The following is a 20399-nucleotide window of genomic DNA, read 5'->3' as shown; positions in this document are numbered from 1 at the left end:
AGGGTGTTTTTTTCCTTTTTAGAATTCTCAGCAGAAAGCAAAGATTTACCTACATTTTTTTATCCATTTTTAAAACTGCATTCTTAAACAGTGTTATTAAACAGTATCAAACTTTTGTTTGGCTTTAAATGAAACTATACAAAGCAAAAAAAATTCTTGCAGAATAAATCCTGCAAAAAAAAAAAAAAAAAAAAAAGTGAAAGCAATTTACAATAGTTTAATAAAAGTGGAATGGATGTAACTAAGCTATACCTTTGATTTAAATAGAACATTAAAATATTTGGAGTGGCCTCATCAGTAAAGGCAGCTGGTTCTCATTTCAAGAGAAACAGACATGGTATAATATACAGGTCTGATAGTTCCTATTAAATATCTATTAACTAACATATGCTGTACAGAGGATCAAAAAGGGCAATTGTGGGATCTGTTTTCGAAAGAAATAGAAAAAGTTTTTTTTTTTGTTTTTTTTTTTTTAAATCCTGGTCCAAGAAATGCTCAAGTTAACCATCTTCTTTAGGAGGAGTGTACCAGCCTGCAAACAGAGCAAACAGACATTTAATACAGGATGTTGATCTTTGTGAGTTTAATAAATTTGTCTCACCCTCCCACCAAACTGCCCAACCAGAATATCCCCCAGCCCTCTTCCCCCATTCCAATGAGAATAATAAAGTCTTTACATATATCAAAATGAATAAAGGAAGAGAAAGACTACACAAAGACAATAGACTCACAGAGCAACTCTCATGCTATTTTAAGAGTGAAAACAATAGTTCAAGGGAATTATATAAAGTCAACTGGCTGAAGCACATTTGTACATTTAGTGTGCTATGCCAGTTAAATATAGTGTTGAAATGGCCAGGACATACAGGCTGAGATCAGGGCAAGAAAAAAAAGGACCAGTGTTTTGTCTGTTTAATGGTAGCAAAAAAAGGATGCCATGAAGGGAGAATACAAAGTAATTTACAATTTACACACACTTGGACACAGCAAAGCATAGTTTAATTTTAGTAACAAAAGGCATGTGGTGGTGGTGGGGGGGTCAAATAGGCAACACATATTTACAGTTATATACTATGCTCTTATCAATAGAAGAACTGGATTAACGTTCCGGTTAAAAAAACAGGTACACAGGCTTATCTAAATAACAACACTTTGCAAATATACAAATTTCACTATTCTTTTTGCAATTTGGGCATGGATATTGTTGCATTTTGATTGAGAGATCATGTAAATAAGCAATTGCCCTATGATCCCTATTCTCCTTCCCTCCTCAAACATGTACTAAGTTCTTCTGCCTTGAATCTGCACATCCTACTCTCCATTTTTGGCAAGCCACTGAACAAAATTGATACAAGGAGCCAAATAAAAAAAAAAAAAGGGGGGGGGGGGGCAAACTGACAGAAACTACCAGTTATTTCCTGGTCCAAATGACCAAATCTGATGCAGATGCTGACTAACTGCTGACCTATTCAGAGGAAAGACTAAACACAACCAAATGCCTGACCTATTGATCACAAGGCTTTTATATAGCATTCTTCAGACTTTGCATGATGTGCAATTTATCACCTGTGTTCATAAATAGTCCTTATTTTGTAATATTTAAAGAAGCAGGTTGAAGATTCCTGGTTGTCCTGCAAATGTTATATACGCCACAAAAACAAGCAAGAAAATTTTTAACTTCAAAATACACTCAAAACTTACCATTCTTCTCATGGATCTGTACTAGTGATTTGTAGGATTGCTGTGCTCGAGCAAGATTATACTGATTCTGCAAAAAGAATAGCATGAAAGTTATAACAGTATAAATATATATAAAACACTGAAAGCTTAACACTACAAGCAAGACAACAACAGGTGTGATACCAGTTGGACTGCAAAGGAAAGTACTGAGAGAAACTAATAGACAAAATCTCTTGCATTGATTTGAACACTTCTTAATTATTATTAATCATATTATATCATTTCAGGAAGTTCATGCTGACTGAAAAGCTCTATGTACCAGTACCTCTGGAGTACACCACACTTATGCAGAATAGGACTTGTTATCCAGAATGATCAGGAGCTGGGGTCTTCCCAGCAATAAATAAATCGGCAGTGGGAAAACATACATGGTGTTTCATGTCACCCAAAGTTTCCTCAAGAGGCAACTTTCGAAAAAACTAATCCTGTGCAAGTATCACAAGCCTACTAAAAAGTGACTTAAACATTAAATAAACTCAACAGAATTGTTTTGCAACTTGTATGGATTAATGATATCTAAGTTGGAATCAAGTATAAGGCATTTCCCAATAAAAAGGATCATTTAAAAAAAAAAAAAAAAAAAAATCTAAATTATTTGATTAAAATGAAGTTTATGGGAGATGGCATTCCCATAAATCAGAGCTTTCTGGATATTGGGTCTCTGTTCTTAGATAAGATTTCTAGAACTTTTATTGCAACAAGAAATTAAAAAAATGTCCAATAAAGAGCAAACATACTTGCAGACACAGGCTGTTTTACGGTCAAAAAACAGGTGTAACTATTAGCCAATCTGTAACTCGGCAAAGTTTTATACTAAAGTATTATCAGTACAGTTAACTTACCTTGTTTGCACCAAACTGCACACGTGCCTTGCCCTTCACTAGGGTAGCATTAATCTGCATGATTACAGACTCTATTGAATAGGCACTACTCCAGCCCTTAAGGAAGACAATAGGATATATTAATAAGCACACTGGGGTTGTGAAAAGGTCTATGCAGAGTAAATCTTGTATATACTAATATGACGTGAAGTTATACATGATATAACTAACATTACATTAAGTGGGCAAGAAATGCACACCTTAGGGTTCTTGCAGAAAATCATTTGGCCATTCGCGCCTCTGGGGCTCTTTCATGCATTCCACCACAAGGCAACAGGTGTTAATGCAGCCCAATCTTTACTCGATGTGAGAACACAACTTCCATGTTATCTCATATGTTCTATTAGAGTGGAATCCATGAAAGAGCCACCACAGGGGAATACATGACCAAATGCTTGTGAAAGAGCCATTAGAGAAAAGGCTTTCTGTACCTGTTTCGTTAACAGCTCCATGCAGAGAGCTCCACCTCCCAGGACATACCTTTAAAAAAAAAAAAAAAAAAAGTGTTTATAATAACTTCTATACTGACCAAGTGTTTCTGGATGATCTATGTAAAACAAAGGTAATGTTCTGGTCAAGAGAATATTTGCACAAATACTGTACCTTTAGGGCTGTGACAGACGGGGAGATTAGTCGCCACGCAACAAAAACTCCCTTGTCACAGGTGACTAATCATTTCCGCGTCCGTCACAGCCCTTATACCATAATATGCTGTGCTTTGCAAAAGTTTGGACAACAGATCAATTTGTTTTCAGAATCCACAACTGTAAGAGCAATGATGGTTGCTCTAATACATAAACATTTCTATAAAAAAAGTACAAATTCTACGTTTTTGCTTGCAATAAATCATTTTTTAAATAAGCTGATTTGCTGAAAGATCAACATTTAAAAAGTGATGCCGACACATACATAACACAGCCATGTTGTTTTGAGACACCTACAGTGAGTCTTCAGGCTTAGACTAAATAACTAGATTAGTGCTATATAGTCATCCATACAGTCTTAACCGCACAGTTGGCCAAACAGATAGCTGCTGTTACACTTGATTAGCTGCCACTGCTTTGGATTTTTGGAAGCTCCCTTTTGTGTTACAGATACTATTAAACACTATTAAGCTTTTACTTTTGCAAGCATAATTTTTCAAGGAACTGCAAGTTTATAGCAGCTATAAAAGCTTTAATACATTAACTATAGATTAAACACACATAGGCCATTGCAATAATATTACTTAAAGGGGTCCTGCCACATTAAGAATTCCAGATCAGGGGGAAGGAGGAGCAAGCAGAGCAGGAACAGACTGCCTGTGACATTGCAAAGCCCTGCCCACCCTATGCATATTCACTACACAGTAGCTGTTGCTCGGTTACTGAAGTCTGTCAGGGCCGGGAACCCCAGCCACATACTGAAGAGTCTAAACCGGAAGTTTGCAAAAGGGCTGGGTAGAGCACAGTTTTAAAGCCGTTATGGACATATTTGAACCCAAATTTATTAAAATAAAATTACTTCTATTTTACATGGTTTAGTGCATTGTAAAAATTCATGGTATATGTCCCCTTTAAAGAAAAAATTTAACCCCCATTTTAACATGACCACATCTTGACTTATGTAATAAGGTTGCAAAAACAGTGAACGTCAAGATAAAAATATATTTTTACACAGATACACACAATTCCACAAATTGAAAGGAAGCCATAAAATCCTGTAACTGTGTTTGGCATCTTTGTTTACCAGTTCCCCCCTGCACAGTCTCACTGTAATGCAACACCAGCCTTATTTTGTTCTATTGTGAAGTGATGGATTCTGGGACTTGAGATCCCTCTGCTTTTCAGACAAGTCTGTGCACCACCCCACTATGGTAAGCAGAGACTTCAAGTCCCATAATTTATCACTTTTCAATGGAATAAAGTTGGGAAGGTTGTCGCATTACACTCACAGCAAAACTGATCTTGGGAACTGGAGCTATGGTGCCCTTTAATTTCTGGAATAATGTTTGTGTAAAACTAAAATATATCTGAGTTCAGATAGTGTTTATACACCTTTTCTACATAAACCCAATGGAACATTGTAAAGTTCCACTTTAAAAACCTATGTGCTACAATTCAATGCAAAACTCACCCGCCAGAAAGTACTGGAGAGACGACTCTAACAAATGGAGGGTCAAACGGAAAGTTATCTTTAAAGGAGAAGTTTAGTAAAATACACTCTACTCCTTCCTTCTCTTTTAGGACCAAAAGGTCACTGTGGAGTGGGCTGTCTGGGTCAACCCTGAGGAAGAGAATGAAGAGGAAAATGAATAAATTAAAACATATGGTTACCAAACACCCATAACCGTTCCCCTAGGTATGATATAAATGGTTTTTATTTAGCTAAAAAGTGCATAAAAGACAGTTACAGTTAAGAAGGTGATGAAGCAGTGCTGCATACACAGCATACATATTACATGGGGACACCTGTGCCGTTTAGAAATAATCATAAATTCTTACTTAAGAAGCTTAACGTGCCATTCATACAAGCTGTCATTTACAAGCTCCACTGAATAAATTCCTGCACAAGAAAAAAAAAAGTCATTAATAAAAACACAACCTCCCCATAGCTATGTGAAGCTTTCAGCCCTCACACCACATGTTGTGGCAGATTGCTGGCTTTTGATGCTTGTTGGCCCTCACTATGCCAAGGTTTCAAGGCTTTTATCAGCATTGTTGACTTTAACCAGACTGTGTATAAGAATTTAAAAGCAATACCATCACTGAAGCAGAAAGGTCTAGAAGTTTGCCTAAAGCCATGGGCAGCCCACATAAAATGCAAAATTTACATATTCTTGCAACTATTGTCACTTATGAGCTTTCAAACCTATGAATACTACTTTAGAAGATGAATGTTCCCCAGTAACCTATGACTAGTTAATTTCCATAGAACTCTGAAAAAGGATTTGTCAGTTGGCAGAGATCTATGGTTTACTAATAAAGTTTTCCTAACGCCGTAATCCATAGCAACCTAGTGATTATTGTAACTAAATCAAATAGCTCAGGGCAAAGTTCACAGGGCAAAGCTGAACCTAGGCAAAGGATTGGGTACAGTTTAGGGCAGTGGCAGACAGGGAGATTAGTTGCCCCGCAACAAATCTTCGTTGCGCGGGCGTCTAATCTCCCCGAAATGCAATCCCACCGGCAAGAATGTAAATCGCCGGTGGGATGGCATACGTGCCGCTACGATTTGCCGAAGTCGCCCCAAAGTGGCCTTGAGAGGCAAAAAAGCCGGAAAAAGCATTTACTAATTATTTTCATGTATAGGAAAAAAAAGTAGATATGAATCTCTATACAAGCCATTATGCTACATTCTTGGCTACCACCACCAGATCTTCCAAAATGTTTGCTCTGTTGAAGCAATGGAGTTCTCTTATCAGTTGCTAATCTAGATAACATGGATTGTGTAAACTATGGCAGAGCTACACATCTATAGCTGGCCATACACGTGGCGATCTCACGATGTTTCGTACGACCGTCGGTCGCACGAAACATCGTCAGATCCGCCACACACCATTCAGGGCTGAATCGGCAGGTAAGGAGGTAGAAACAATAGGATTTCTACCTCCTTCTGCCGATTCAGCTCTGAAGGGAGAATTTTGGTCAGGCGCCTTCTATGGCGCCCGATCAAAATTTTCTAACTTGGCCGATCGGCGAGCCGACCGATTTCAGCAGCTTCCTGCGATATCGGTCGGCTCGCTGACATGCCATACACGCACCGATTATCGTACGAAACGAGGTTTCGTACGATAATATCGGTGCGTGTATGGCCACCTTATTACAAACCTAATGCAATTTAAACTCTCAAAAATGGAAAAAGGGGCTTGCATTCTAAAACCACTACTTTTTGCTAATGGTGGATCATTAGCCTTAACCCTTTCCTTGTCAATGACTTAGACTATGTTGATGCAAAAAAAATAGTGGCAGCAATGTAGATTGCAGAGCAGCCACTTACAGGGAAATGATTAAAGAAGGAACTCTGACCATTATTCTTTATACAAACTTACCTGTTTTGTAACTCTGTGACCTGTATATATCCCTGAGCTCTTTCATAAGACGATCGGAAGCTTGGACGGATCCAGAAACCGCACCCTAATATACATTTTGGGGGGAAAAAAACAAAAAAATAAATAAAAAAAACATACACACTTATCAAATAGGTTTAGGCAATTATTAATCAGGTGTTTTTAAAAACAAAACAGTCATGTAGTTAGCTCTACTTTACTCAGTGGCATACATACACTAAAGCTTGGCACACACTACATTTGCACTTATTCTTGTAAGCAAGTCTTGATGTAAAATGGTTTTTGCCTCTCATTTCCCTAATTACATACATCACACAAAGTTTTCAGAACAGTATTTAGAAGCAGTGTAGCAAATAAACACTTCCAGTCAAGTTTACTGCTATGTTTTATTGAGGAGGTAGATAATACACACTGTGTATACACACTATGTGTTTACAGCTAGGCCCTTTATCAATTTTAAACAAAAAGCAATATTTAACAAAGGGAGCCTAGTTAAACAGTTTTCAAAATGACTGCATTTACAGTATTTAAGGAACAATGTTATCCAACATCCATATAAAAAAAAATATTAACACCCTTACAACAAAATTAGTGGTTGCACCACTGTTAGTGACAATAAATGTACATCAATCTTTTTTTTTTAAGATAAGACTGCAATAAAATTCAAGAACTATTTTCAAAACTGCTTTAAAAAGGAGACAAAGCATAAATGAAAATTTTAAAAAGGCACCCGATAGGTCTGCTCTAGTCCTTGTCAGTGTTTTAGTTGAAAGGTGGGAGTGTCCTACAGTCCCAGCCAGAAGCAGAGTATAAGGGTGATAGCCAATTAGAGCCCTGCAGTGGCACAAGCAAAGACAGGCTTCAGTTCCCTATCAGGTCAGCCTAGCTGCTGACCGATTCCTATTCTATAGTGCAGTGTGCAGAGTGCCTTCAGCTCCCCTGCAAAGACTTGCAAGGAGGCAAGCAAGAAAAGGAATAGATTTGTTTTGCAAACATTTTCAATAAATCATCCCAAAACACAACTTTTTATGCACAATCTTTCTATATTTAAAAGAGTATAATGCACTTTTTTTTTTTTACACAATGTTCCCTTTAATTTAGACATATTACTAGGTTTACATGCATGAATGGTTTGTTTTGGGTACTAAGGCAGTATGTCTACCGGGTTCAAGTCATGACATTGACAAGACCAATCAAAAACTTTAATTTTGTTTTTCCTTAGCAATTAAGATGCAGACTAGCTTGTGTGTCTGGATGTTTGGATCATTATCTTGCTGCATAACCAAATTATGCTTAAGTTCCAGCTCATGAACAGGACATGGACTTTTGCTTATCTGTAAGCCAGTATAGCCCCCCCCCCTCCACATCTGCAGCATGTTGTGCAACTCCCCTTCCAGCACTTGAGTTTGAAGGAGGGAGACAGAAGTAACAAGAACAACAGAGTGGCAGTGGCAGGTGGAGCAGGAACCATACAGCACACCATACAATCAATGTTCACTCTAATTTCTCCTTGACTGTGTCCACAAAAAAAAATCTTGTGTTTGCAATTATTAAAAGTGTGCAAATTTAAAAAACAAACAAACAAAAAAAAAAACCTGGTGTGCGCAGCCGAAAACTGTTTTTACTGTTTGCGCGTGCACAGCTTAGAGAGGACACTGCCTGTGACCAAATGAGCCCCACTCTTTCCTGCCATTGCAGGGTCTGCTGTATGGTAGTTACGTAATGGTTTGTCAAGAATTTTAGGAATTATACAAATCAGAACCATATAAGCATACATTTATATTGGAAAATAGATGTTGCAAAAGGTAATTCATTGAAAATGTATTCTCCTACATTGTGGATTGGATTTTGCAGCTGATGAGGAGTGTCATCTCTGGAAAGCTCTGACCCCTGAGCATAAGTTAACAAGTCTGTTTCACTAAAAGCTGTTTTAGCATTAACCTTATGTTACTGTAAGATCGTCTACAGGGCATTATCTGCTCCACACCATTCAATTATTATATACACGGACAAAATGCTCAGCTTACTTACTGGTTTTAACATGATACAGTAAGTATTGCAAAAGTGAAACATTAAGCTGTTACAGATTGCTTTCCACTTACATTCAGGTGATCTTGCCTTTGATTCTTTCTGATTTTTTCTAAAATGGCTAGATTCTCTTTCTCAATGCCTTCATCTTCTGACTTCTTGCCATCAACTGGCTCTTCCTCCTTCATGTCATAATGATCCAGGTCTTCTATGTCCTATAGCAACAAAACAGAAGAATATATATAAAAACACTGCTTGGTCTTTCCAGTCATATTATAATAGTGTATAACACACGCCGGGGTGTGGTAACAGGCAGGTAATTAACACAAAACTAGCATGACCTACTCTAAAGCTGTACAAACACAAAACGACTCCCCTGTAATTAGCTCATTTGGTCTGATGGGGTGAAGACTAGCAGATGGGCATTGTGGGCTTAGGGCTACACAAATATTCAGCCAACATAATTTTTCCATGCCAATGGATGAGACAGTAAAGGTTGCCCCAAAGTGCAATACATGCCCGAACAGTAAGGCGGTATTTTCCACATCAGACAAACTACTATGCATATTATGTAAATATTTGAGTATATGAAATAAGAAATTGTCAGTGGCACTGGGCAAACAGAAAAGATACCTCGCCCATGTCTTCCTCCTCTTCCTCTTCAGATGTGACTTCCTCTGTAGTTCCATTCTAAAAAAAGAATTTAAAACTATTTAAAATAGAATCAAAACACAAAAGAGTAATTCGAAATGTGAATCACAAAAATAAATTCTTCTAATATTATGTAATATAAGACCAAGATTATTTCATTCTTGTTTATGTAACTGTACAAAGACAAGGCACATCCCAGTTTTGCTGTGTCTTATTTGATGAAGATAATCCAGCAGTAGTTTTAGAAGCTGCTACACTGGGCTCCTTTGAGGCCCTGTCCAAACTTCCCTACCGAGGAATTTCCTATTACCCTACTACACCCGCTATGATTACAGTGGTACAGGCCTTTCAGAAGTCCCAGAAGATGTTGTGTGGCTCCTATGAGACTTGGTCACCGCCGGACCCCACTGTGGTTTAACAGGCATCTCTCTCACTTTAGTGCTCTCCCAGATATTGCTAGATGGGCACAGCTGGGTATCAAAACTCTTGGGGATATAGTTACTGGTGGTGAATGTAAAAAGGATGACCTGTTAAGGCAGGAAGTCCACCACCCCCCAGACATGCTCTTTGGACACTTACAGCTTCAACATGCCTTTAACATACAATTCCCCACAAGGCCTATAAGACTAGCTGATTCAACCCTGGAGGTGTACCTTCATAGTCAAGACCTGATCAAACCCCCTTCCTGGTTTTACACTATACTAGCCGCAGCAAGGTCCCTCCCCTCTGGAAAAAAACCAAGACCAAATGGCAGAAAGACATCCCAACATTAGATGATGAGATGTGGCCGGACGCTCTCAAGCTGGTCCCCAATTTATCTATTTCTATAAGGGACAGATATATACAAAGTTTTTAAATAAATAGAGCATACTTGACCCCTTATCATCTGGCTAAAATGTATAATAATGTGTCTGACCAATGCCCCAAATGTAGAGCGGACATTGGCACTATGTTTCATGTCTTTTGGACCTGTCTAGTAAGCCAGAGATTCTGGGGCGAGGTATTACAATTTATAAATGAGAAGCTAGCACTTCCAAATATGCGCTCCCCTGAGCTGTTTCTACTAGGAGTAATTGGAGACCTACAACTCCAGTCCTATTCCAGGCTATGCTATTTGCAGTTGCTTTACTATGCAAAAAAGTCTATCTTTATGCATTGGAAATGCCTAAATCCTCCACCCTTATAATTCTGGCAAAAGTTGGTAAATGATGCCCCTCCAAGTCAAAAACGGACATATTTAGCAACAGATATTCTTAGCTGAATGTTCGATAATGGACTCTCTGACCAAAAAGGTAGACCCCCATTTTCACTTAACAGATAACTGCTGCAATTTCATTAAATTCAGGGGTTCCACTATGACTATAATTTATGCCTTGCTGTGTGAAACTATGCAAAGGAGATGACCACTAGATATGTTGTCATTGGGTCAACAATCTCATATGCAGCTCCTGAAAGCAATGACTTGTTGGTTGATTTTCTTGCTGCTGCTTGTAACTTGTCTCGCTGTAAATATGCTTGAGAACACAGTCTGTTGATTCTTTATTCTGCTGCTGTACCTTAATCTAACAATTAGCACATCTACTTAGGGAGGCCTATTTATCAATATCTCAATTTGTGTAATTTTAGAGGTGTTTTCTACCAAGACTAAATTCCACTTTTGACAAAAAAAAAATCAAACACAAATAGCACTCACCTTAAAAAAAAAAATCAAACACCTCAAAGTAAACATGCCCTTGACAGCTTTTAGATGCCGTATTTTTAAATTTACTTTTTTTGCAGCTTTGACAGATACTAAATGGCAAAAGCTTAATCATGTTTTTAGCGCAAAAAACATGAATCACAGAAAAATAAAAATATGACCATTGGTAAATCATTCCCTAGGTATTTGATCACATCTCCTCATAAGCTTGGTCAAATAGGTACATGGCATCTAGTCAATTGACCCATGACTGCTTCCAGTCTGGAGATTTCCACTGCTTTTTTTTTTTTTTTTAATTAACTCCAATATAGCACCAAGAAATGGAAAGATTCACAACCAAGTTTAATAATTTATCCATAGCTTGGATATACTTGGCTTAGCATCTCAAAACTAACCACCAATATGCCTTAAAATGCCTCAGGTCTATTGCACCATCTAGAATAGAACCTTTTTGACCCTATCCATACTTACTCTACCATCAAGTTATGGTTCACCTGGGGAAAAGGGATATCCTGCGTTATTACTAGCATTTTGTGTCCACTTTCTCCAATGATGCCATCAAGCCAAATGATATGAGTCAGAAGCTGGCCAACTGATCTGAGATGGTGGCAGAAGAAGCAGTCAATCTGCATGGTTGGCTTTGATCCTGTGCTTTGTTTGCGTCAGACTCATGGTGCTTAGTTATTTTAGACAGTTGGTCAAATGTAGCATTGATTTCATACTGACATACTGTAGTGTACTGCAGCTGAGAACAGGCAAAGTGAAAGACTAAAGAACGAGAACATAAGAAAAGCTATCCATGAAGCACTCTTTTCCAGAGCTCAGCACTCAGGGGTGGTTTCTCTCTACTATTATTCTTCTATCACAGTAGAAAACTGGATAGATGAACCTCCAATCAGTGAATTGGTAGCACAGTTGACTTCTTGCTGTGGAACAACAATAAACTGTGAGAGCTATTGTTACAGTAGTCCGAGATTTCCCATGGGCGTACCATTCAAGCTCCAAGAGGGGCTCAGTGGTTAATACAACCTACCTTCCTCATTAAGTTTGCATGGTAACTTAGTTTTGCTTTTCCTGCACCAAGACCAAAGTATTTTCAATTTCTACCACCTGTCAGGAGCTGCATCCAGTTTCTACAGCCATAGTACTGTACAAGGGAAGCATCATCTGAAGGCTGTTTTTCACAAGCAAAAATAATAAAGGAAACAGGTTCAACATAAACTATCATGGGACCCACTTTAATATTACATCTTTAAAAAAAAAAACAAAAAAAAAAACACCTGTAGGCAGAGCTGTGTAGCAAGTGTTACTGAAAGAATAGGATATACCTGTCCAGTGGGAAGAGGCTGGTCAAGCATTTCCACATCAGGATGCTGTGGTAAGTTGTACAATCTGCACAGATCACAGATTAATCGCTTCAACTGCTGGAGAAGCTACAGAAACAAAAGGAACAATTTTAGAACAGAGTCAATATAACAACTGTTTGGTGGCTCCAGCAGATGAAAACAAACTTTCCAGACCATGGGATGTTTAGATGACTGAAACTTAAAGGGGACCTGTCACCCTAAGAAATAACTCCAAATTATTTTCTATATTCTTAGTTGAGCAAAATGAACTTTACTTACTCTATATAAATAATATAAATCTTGTTTTTTTCCATCTTGGAATTACTCAATCACAGCAAGCAGGCAGCCACCATTTTGTGGACACTGTTATTAAGGCAAGCGTTGTATCATGCCAAAATCTTGTTTCTGTGCCAGAATGAGGTACCAGATGTCCAGGCCCATGCACTGGCTACACAATTAGATGATGAGGAGGGAGGGGAGAAGTGAGATGTGCAGTGACATCTAGGAAGTGCTGAATGGAAAGCTAAAGTTATTGTCTGCCCCGCCTCTATGCCTAAGGCATAGAGGTGGGGCAAGCAATATATGATTGACAGCTTGGATTTTTAAATGCCTTTATAATGGGTTTGGATGTGTAAATATCGAAATGAATTTGGGTTTCATGTTTAATTTGAAAAGGACTTTTATTATACAGCTTTTTATGTCTGGGTGACAGGTCCACTTTAACCCATCATTAAAGGGGTTGTTCACTTTTAAATAAATAAGAAAAACAATGAAGACCAATTGCAATTGCACTCTACATTATACTTTCTTATTTGCGTTTTTTGAATTATTTAGATTTTTGTTCAACAGCTCTCCAGTTTGTGGTCCAATTCATCCTAGCAACCAGGCATTGATTTAAAAGAGAAACTGGAGTGTTAAAGGAAAAATATACCCCCACACAATGTAGGTCTCTATAAAAATATATTGCATAAACAAGCTCATACGTAAAACCCTGCTTTTATACTTTTTAGTAGTTTGTGCTATTGGGTAATCCTAAATAGAAAATTGCCATTTTAATAATTATGGGCAACCCCCTGGGATTAAAGGATTCATAGTGCACACAAACAAGGCAAGGCACCCATACATGTGAGGCCACATGAGCCAATTAATGGACAGGGTTCTTTTCCTGCATATGAGATTCCTTTAACTTCCACACTACTTCCTGTTACAGTTAGAGCTGCATTATTTCTGGTCATGTGATCTCTGAGGGAGCACACAGCCCATCACTAAATGGTGGACCAAGGGAAAGGATGTAAAAATCTTTACAGATACATATATTTTCCAGTTTGGCAAGATTCTTTAATAGGTCACTGTTGGTGAAATATTTATTCTGGGGGTATAGTTTTCCTTTAATAAGGGAGGCCATACATAGAAAGATTTGTACAACAATAACAATGTAGCCTCAAAGAGCAAGAGATTTTAATGGTGGTGGCGGCGGCTGCCCCCCCATTTGAAAGCTGGAAAGAGTCAGAAAGCAAATAAGTCTTACAATATGCCATTCTATAACATACTAAAAGTTTAACTCAGTGCTCTCCAACTTCTGTGGTACCGAGGGCCGGAATTTTTCCGACCTACGTGGTGGAGGGCCGATAATGGAAGCCAGTTTTGACCACTCCCCTTTTTGAAACTGCACCCACTTGAAACCACACATGTGTTATCACATGACCATACCCATATTAATGGTTGTAGTACAGCAAAAACCTGCCATACTCTGCCTTCCCTACCCTGCCTGTGTGTGCCATACTCTGCCTTCCCTACCCTGCCTGTGTGTGCAATAATTTGACTGTGTGTGCCATTCTTGGCTGGTTTGTGCCATACTTGGCCTGTGTGTGCCATACTCTGCCTGTCCTACCCTGCCTGTGTGTACCATACTCTGCCTGCCCTACCCTGCCTGTGTGTGTCATACTCTGCCTGCCCTATGCTGTATGGCACACACAGGCAGCATACAGTGACACAATGCTGGCACTGCTCCTACAGTCTGCACAATAACTATATATTAAAAAACTATTTAATTGCAGTACCTCCTCAGTATATGTTCTTTTTGTAGTGTGCAGGTATTATTTGTGGGTTTCTACTGCTCCTACAGTATGTCTGAGGTGTGAACAGGGGAACAATGTAGGTGATTACAGTCTGAGCTTGAGGTGTGAACACTGCAGGGGGTGAACAATGCAGGGATTAAAAGGTGTGAACTACACAGGGGAGTACATTTTTAAACAATACAGATGGTTTACAGCCTGAATCTGAGGTGGGAACAATGCAGGGGGCCAGTTAAGCTCAGTACGGATACCATTTAAAGCTTACACAAGAGTAAGCCATCAAAGCAGCCAGACAGGTGGGGGGCCACACAGAGGGGGGTCGCGGGCCGCCAGTTGGACAGCACTGGTTTAACTGAAGGTTAACCACCCCTTTAATGCTGGCCAGGCAATGCACAGTTTTCTTGCAGTTTGGTTTTCAACAGTAATTGCCTGTGCATGGGCCCCTTGAAATGATAAATTTAGCCAGTTAACCTCTGGTGCAATTATACAAAAACTAATGATTAATCAATATGAAAACCAGACCAAAAGATGAGCTGACTCAGCATGTGTATGAAGTCTCTGGCCATCTCAGAAATCAATGGCTGGCTCCTACAATCAACTGACCTGCTTGTGGCAGGGGAGATATGAAAATTCTTAGTTCATGCACCTAGCCTCTTATTACATAACCAAATACACTAAGCAGAAAAAAAATTGTAAAAAACTGAGACAAAAGGCAAAACATGCATGAAATATAACCGATTGGTAAAACTGAGGAAACAAAACACCAATGTGTTGGTGTGGAAAAAGTACAAAAATAAAGAGCATAACAATTTGCTCTTCTCTCTCAATTCACAGATCTCCCCTGACTTGAGTTATTCTGATTAATGGGGTGGTTCACCTTCAAGTTAACTTTCAGTATGTTTTAGAACTGGCAAGTCTTGGCAACTTTTTAATTGGTCTTTTTTTTTTTTTTTATTTATTATAGTTTCTGAATAATTTGCCTTCTTCTGACTCTTTCTGGCTTTCATATGGGGGCCATGGACCCTAGCTGACAAAGTCTGCTTAACTTAAAACTATGCACTATATCTCTGGACAGTTGCAGCATACAGCAGTTAAAATACCTTGCAAAAACATGATGACCAGGTTGTCCTCTACCCAACTTTTAATTATAAATCATTCTGGTCATGCTCTTAATACTGTAGCTTAAAGAGGATGTGCCTACCTAAAACCACTGCACTTTCGGCTTTAGTTCTATGCTTTTGCTGCATCAGTGTTTTTATTTTAACCACGCCAACCCCCTCCAAAAAACCTAACATGCTTTCTTTCTACTTTTTAATTTAAGCTATTTCCTGCACATATATGGTATTGACGGTTCTAAACAAAAATATTGGGCACTCAAGTTTATTAGATATATATGCCCTTACCAAAGTATTGCTTTTCTTAATGTCCTCCAAGCGTTCCAAAACCGAGGTCAGGTTCGGGTCATCTGATTCCACAAACCATATTGGTGCTGAGGAAGGGTAGGATTCCTACAGAGAGAGATAAGGAAGAAAACAGATACATTATGCCACAGAAAATATATATGCAGGCAGTCTATTATATGCATAGGGAGCACTGCATTAACAATAAGCACCATCAAGGCAGCCTATGAAAACATCGATAAGTATAAAGACAGACTGCAAGTGCCACAGAATGATCTGGTAACAGACTTACAGAAAAAAAACCAGGCCTTTACTAGCTAACCACGTCTGTTGTCAAACTGGACAATTATCTATTCTTCATGCAGCATTCTTTGAGGGAGCTGCCTGAAGAAATGTATATGTGCTCCTACAGAGAGCATAACAGTAACACCCAAAAATGTTTTTTTAAGTATTTTGATGTAATTAAAATATAATGCACTGTTATGCTGTACAACTGGAGGGTTTGTTTTAGAAAGACTATTATAGTTTACATAAACAAAGCTGCAGTGGGCACGTTACATAGCAGATAACAGAGGTAATGTAGAATACAATGGTGTTTTACAGAGTTACCTGCTATGTAACTAGTGTCATTTGACCCTATTTCAATTGTAATAGCTACCCCTACGGCTACACAGCAGCTTATTTATATAAACTATAGGGGTGTTTCTAAAGCAAAAACACAACTTTTACCAGTACAGGGCAGCAGTACATTATGTTTTAAATAGGTAATTCACCTTTATTACAGGTTGGGACAAATGATAGTCATTTATATGATTTTTGTAAATTTGGTTTAGCGTAAAAAAAAATTGATATTTGTAAAATATCTACCTGCAAAATGAGTGCTGCAAAGATCCTTAAGTCTCTGCACTCTGCCCAAGGCAGGGGATCGGATCGCTGACACCCTGGCTGGGCAAGGTCCTGTCTACATTATTCTGACAGTCCCAGCAGAGTAAATGAAGAGTAGGCATTGATTACTACTGTGCAAGTGCCATTCATCTGAATATCTGTGATATGATTGGCAAACAGGAATCAGCGAATCTGATCAATGACTAGCAAAAAAAGCAAGAGAAGGGTATACACAGAAGCAAGCATAGCCTGTACCGCCCTGCAATGGCAAAGCTATGAGACTTTATGCAGCACTAACTTTGAAGGTAGATATTTTGAAAAGGATCTGTTTTTAAATTGAACCATATCTCTCTGTACCAAACTGAAATAAAGGTGAATCACCCCTCTAACGGCTTAGATATATTTTTTGTTTTTGGTCTAACTACTACCAAAGAGCATGACGTTTACTATTTAGTATTAAGAAAAGCTGCCATCTGCCCTGTTCCCTGACCACCAATGAAAGTAATGTGGAGGTTGGGTTCTGAGACAAGACTGTGGAGCAGATCAACATAGCTGCTCTCAGATGGTAGAGTGGTTTAGACTACTTTTTGAATGCACATACAAAACTGGTCCTTTGCAGGTCACACACAAAGTTATTTTTATGTTTACTTGCAGCTTAATTAGAAATTGCAATAAAATAATCATAATTTGCATATGTGATCAGAGTTGACATGGTTGTTGTGTACAGTGTATAGACAGTGATGTCCAACACTCAACCCATCAACCAATAAGAGGAAATGAATAAAGATTAGATTAATACTAATATTTCCTGGTGCAGCCATCATTCAGTCTGGCTGGGGAGACAGACAAATGACTGATTTGTGTGCGTGTGTATAATCATTTCTGGAAGGAAAGTTGACCCTTCTTTGGCAGCCATAGGTAGTAACAGGCCCGTACTGGGATTCAAAATAGGCCCTGGCATATTAAGTAAACAGAGAACCATATAGCCCCCACACCAGCTCACTAAATAGTGAATGCCTATGGCTTCTTACAGCAGCCCCTCTGGCAATTGCCAAAATCTACAGCCTGCCAGTCTGGGCCTAGGCAGTAAACCACATCCTCAAGACAAAATGGGGTCTTGTAATGAACACAATATCACAAAAAAAAACACGTATTTTCCGTATGCATAATTTATGGATTTGTCATGGGAGTACCATAGTTTTGCATTGCTTTTCTTCTGAGTAAAAAGGCATGTCTCTGTAAACTGATAGCTGGTCTGTATATAGATTGTAAGCTCTACGGGGCAGGGACCTACATCCTCTTGTGTCTTTGACTCTTAACTTATTGCAACTGTATCTTGTATTTATTGTTATACTTTGTATTTATCTATTATGTTATAATAACCCCCCCGTTTGTATTAATGTATTCTACTGTACAGCGCTGCGTATATAAGTAGTGCGTTATAAATAAAGATATACATACATACATAAGGTCTCATTAACTACAACTCCCAAAACTTCTCACCCTAAAAATTTCTAGATGTTTGTTTGGCCATGCTTGCACAAACTATGGAAAAGTACTAAGTAGCATATATTCTGGCACACTGCTGTTAAATTACATACAACTACAACCCTGCATTCATGCACTAAACTACAGAACCAATCAGATCTTTGCTTTCATTTTCTACCTTACAAACACAAAATAATCAAAACATATGGGATGTGGGTTGCTAAAGGCATCTGCACTGGTGCAGCCTAGCAGGTGTGCAAGAAAATAAACCTAAGAAAGCATCACATGGGCTAATATACCTGACAGACAGCCAATGTTCTGGATACAAAACATTCAGGCACCAGTAACTCAAGTGTACCCCTTACAGGCAGACTGGCAACTATACAAATAACTATGTAGGGTCAAAGACACAGACCATTATGCATGCAGCAACCACTGATTATTGTGGTAGGTGATTTAAACAGTACAGTGTGTAGATCAATGAGTTATACAGTAAAGAGTCTACCTATGGCCCTTTAGGTGTTTCTGAGCCCACAGCTGCTGTTAAAAGGCATACATTCACAATAAACCGAGGGCTATGTTAAAGAAATACTACAGAACTAAAACAATATACAGTCTATACACTGTTTATCCCAGAGACCCCCAGATGATGGAAGCACATACAGAGTACTTTGTCAGCTGTTTAGTGTGTGCATGGGTGAACGGTAGTACAGCAGAGCAAGCCATAGCTGAATACACAGTGCAACTTGCCCAGCCGCCTAAAGACTGGACACATTAGGGCGCTCGCAAAAGATAGTCAGGCTTAACCTAAGTTCAGCTAGTCACTTGGTATATTCCGTGTCTGGCCCGTTGCTTGCATACGATGGGTATACACACCGTGATGTTGCAGTGGATAGTGAGAGCTCCCCCCGTACTTTGGATAAAAACACAGTGTAGCTCGTCCAGCCTCCAGCTGACGATCCGGAACCGTTCGTGCTCCTTTCCGAAAATGGACTCGAGGAGCCGCAGCTCGGCCTTCAGCCCAGACACCGACATCTTGGCTTCATTTCCGCCCGGCGGAGGCCCGAGTATTCAGCGGGATCATGCCCCGGGCCCGAGCTCTCCGCCCGGCCTACAAATAAGAAAGAGGGTCTAGCTTCCCTTTGTATGCGGAGCTACGCCACCGAGGGCCACCGAGCGGAAGGCTTCCGGCGCAATGACGTAACAGACGGGGCTTTACCGAGACCAATGCGCAAGCGCGCCGCTGTTAAGGGAGCGCTTACCATTAACGCATGCGCGAAACTTTAGAGCCGCAAGAAAACTTTAGGGGCCGTTCTGTGTGGTATTTACCCAGTTCATGCGCATAAACATGGTATTTTTGAGCATTCTGGCAGCAGGAGAACGTTTAGTGGCTTCAACATGTAGAAATGCGTAGCTGTAAATGTTAAAAAAAATTTTTTAAATCCTAAACTCCTGAAATGATAGTGCATATAAATTGGCACGACTGTTATATCAACTGTTGTTTAATCAACGCGTAGGCTGAACTTTATGTTTAGCAAAAGCTCTAAAAGGTAAGTTATATATCTGAAAGTCACCTCAGAGACACCATAGAGGTTGTATTTACAGCAAAGTACCTCTCACATGTCATTGGGTACTAACATAATAAATATGAATGCCAGCAGTCTTCTGAACAGTTAAATTGATAATGCACAGTATAGGGCAGTGCTGCCTCAGGGGTCCTAGCCGCCCCCTCACTCCCCCTGTGTTTAGGTTTTTCACATGGGGGGGCGCATTGCTAGTGTTGAGAGCGCAATTGTCCTCTCGGCACTAGAGGAGCCGAAATTCTGATTTAAAATCAGAATTGCGGTTCTTTAAGTTACCAGGAGCAACTTTTTTCCGTCCCTGGTAACTTGCTGGGTGCTGCCGCCTGAGGCGAGTTTCTCAACTTGCCTCACGGCAGCAGCGCCCCTGGTGTAGGGAGCCATAGGGTTAATATACCCCTATGGTTTAAAACCCTATGCTTCCTTGTTCCACTGTTAATGGGCAGAGACCCATGTAACAGGTTTTCCTATTTGCGCATTATTGATCCATAGGTTAGACCACTCTAACATAGTGTTTGCAAAGGGTTGGATCTTCCTTATTGACCTTAAAGACCCTCTCCTTCCTACCCCTAGCCCAT

The 20399-nt window shown here is 39.3% G+C and overlaps 1 protein-coding gene across 1 annotated transcript; it reads right to left on the bottom strand.

The window, feature by feature from the left end:
- Positions 1-461: 461 nt before the first annotated feature.
- ube2q2 (ubiquitin conjugating enzyme E2Q family member 2) lies at positions 462-19353 on the bottom strand. The gene is given in 12 exon segments (NM_001006695.1): positions 462-532; positions 1702-1768; positions 2583-2678; positions 3053-3101; positions 4737-4886; positions 5105-5165; positions 6652-6736; positions 8772-8912; positions 9331-9387; positions 12376-12480; positions 15872-15976; positions 19118-19353. Coding segments are annotated over 12 exon segments (1107 nt in total). The 5' UTR covers positions 19277-19353; the 3' UTR covers positions 462-500.
- Positions 19354-20399: the final 1046 nt, after the last annotated feature.

Source organism: Xenopus tropicalis, chromosome 3 (assembly GCF_000004195.4).
Source record: "Xenopus tropicalis strain Nigerian chromosome 3, UCB_Xtro_10.0, whole genome shotgun sequence".
NCBI lineage: Eukaryota > Metazoa > Chordata > Amphibia > Anura > Pipidae > Xenopus > Xenopus tropicalis.
Note: the sequence above shows the minus strand (reverse complement) of the source record. Positions and strands in the feature narration are given on the sequence as shown.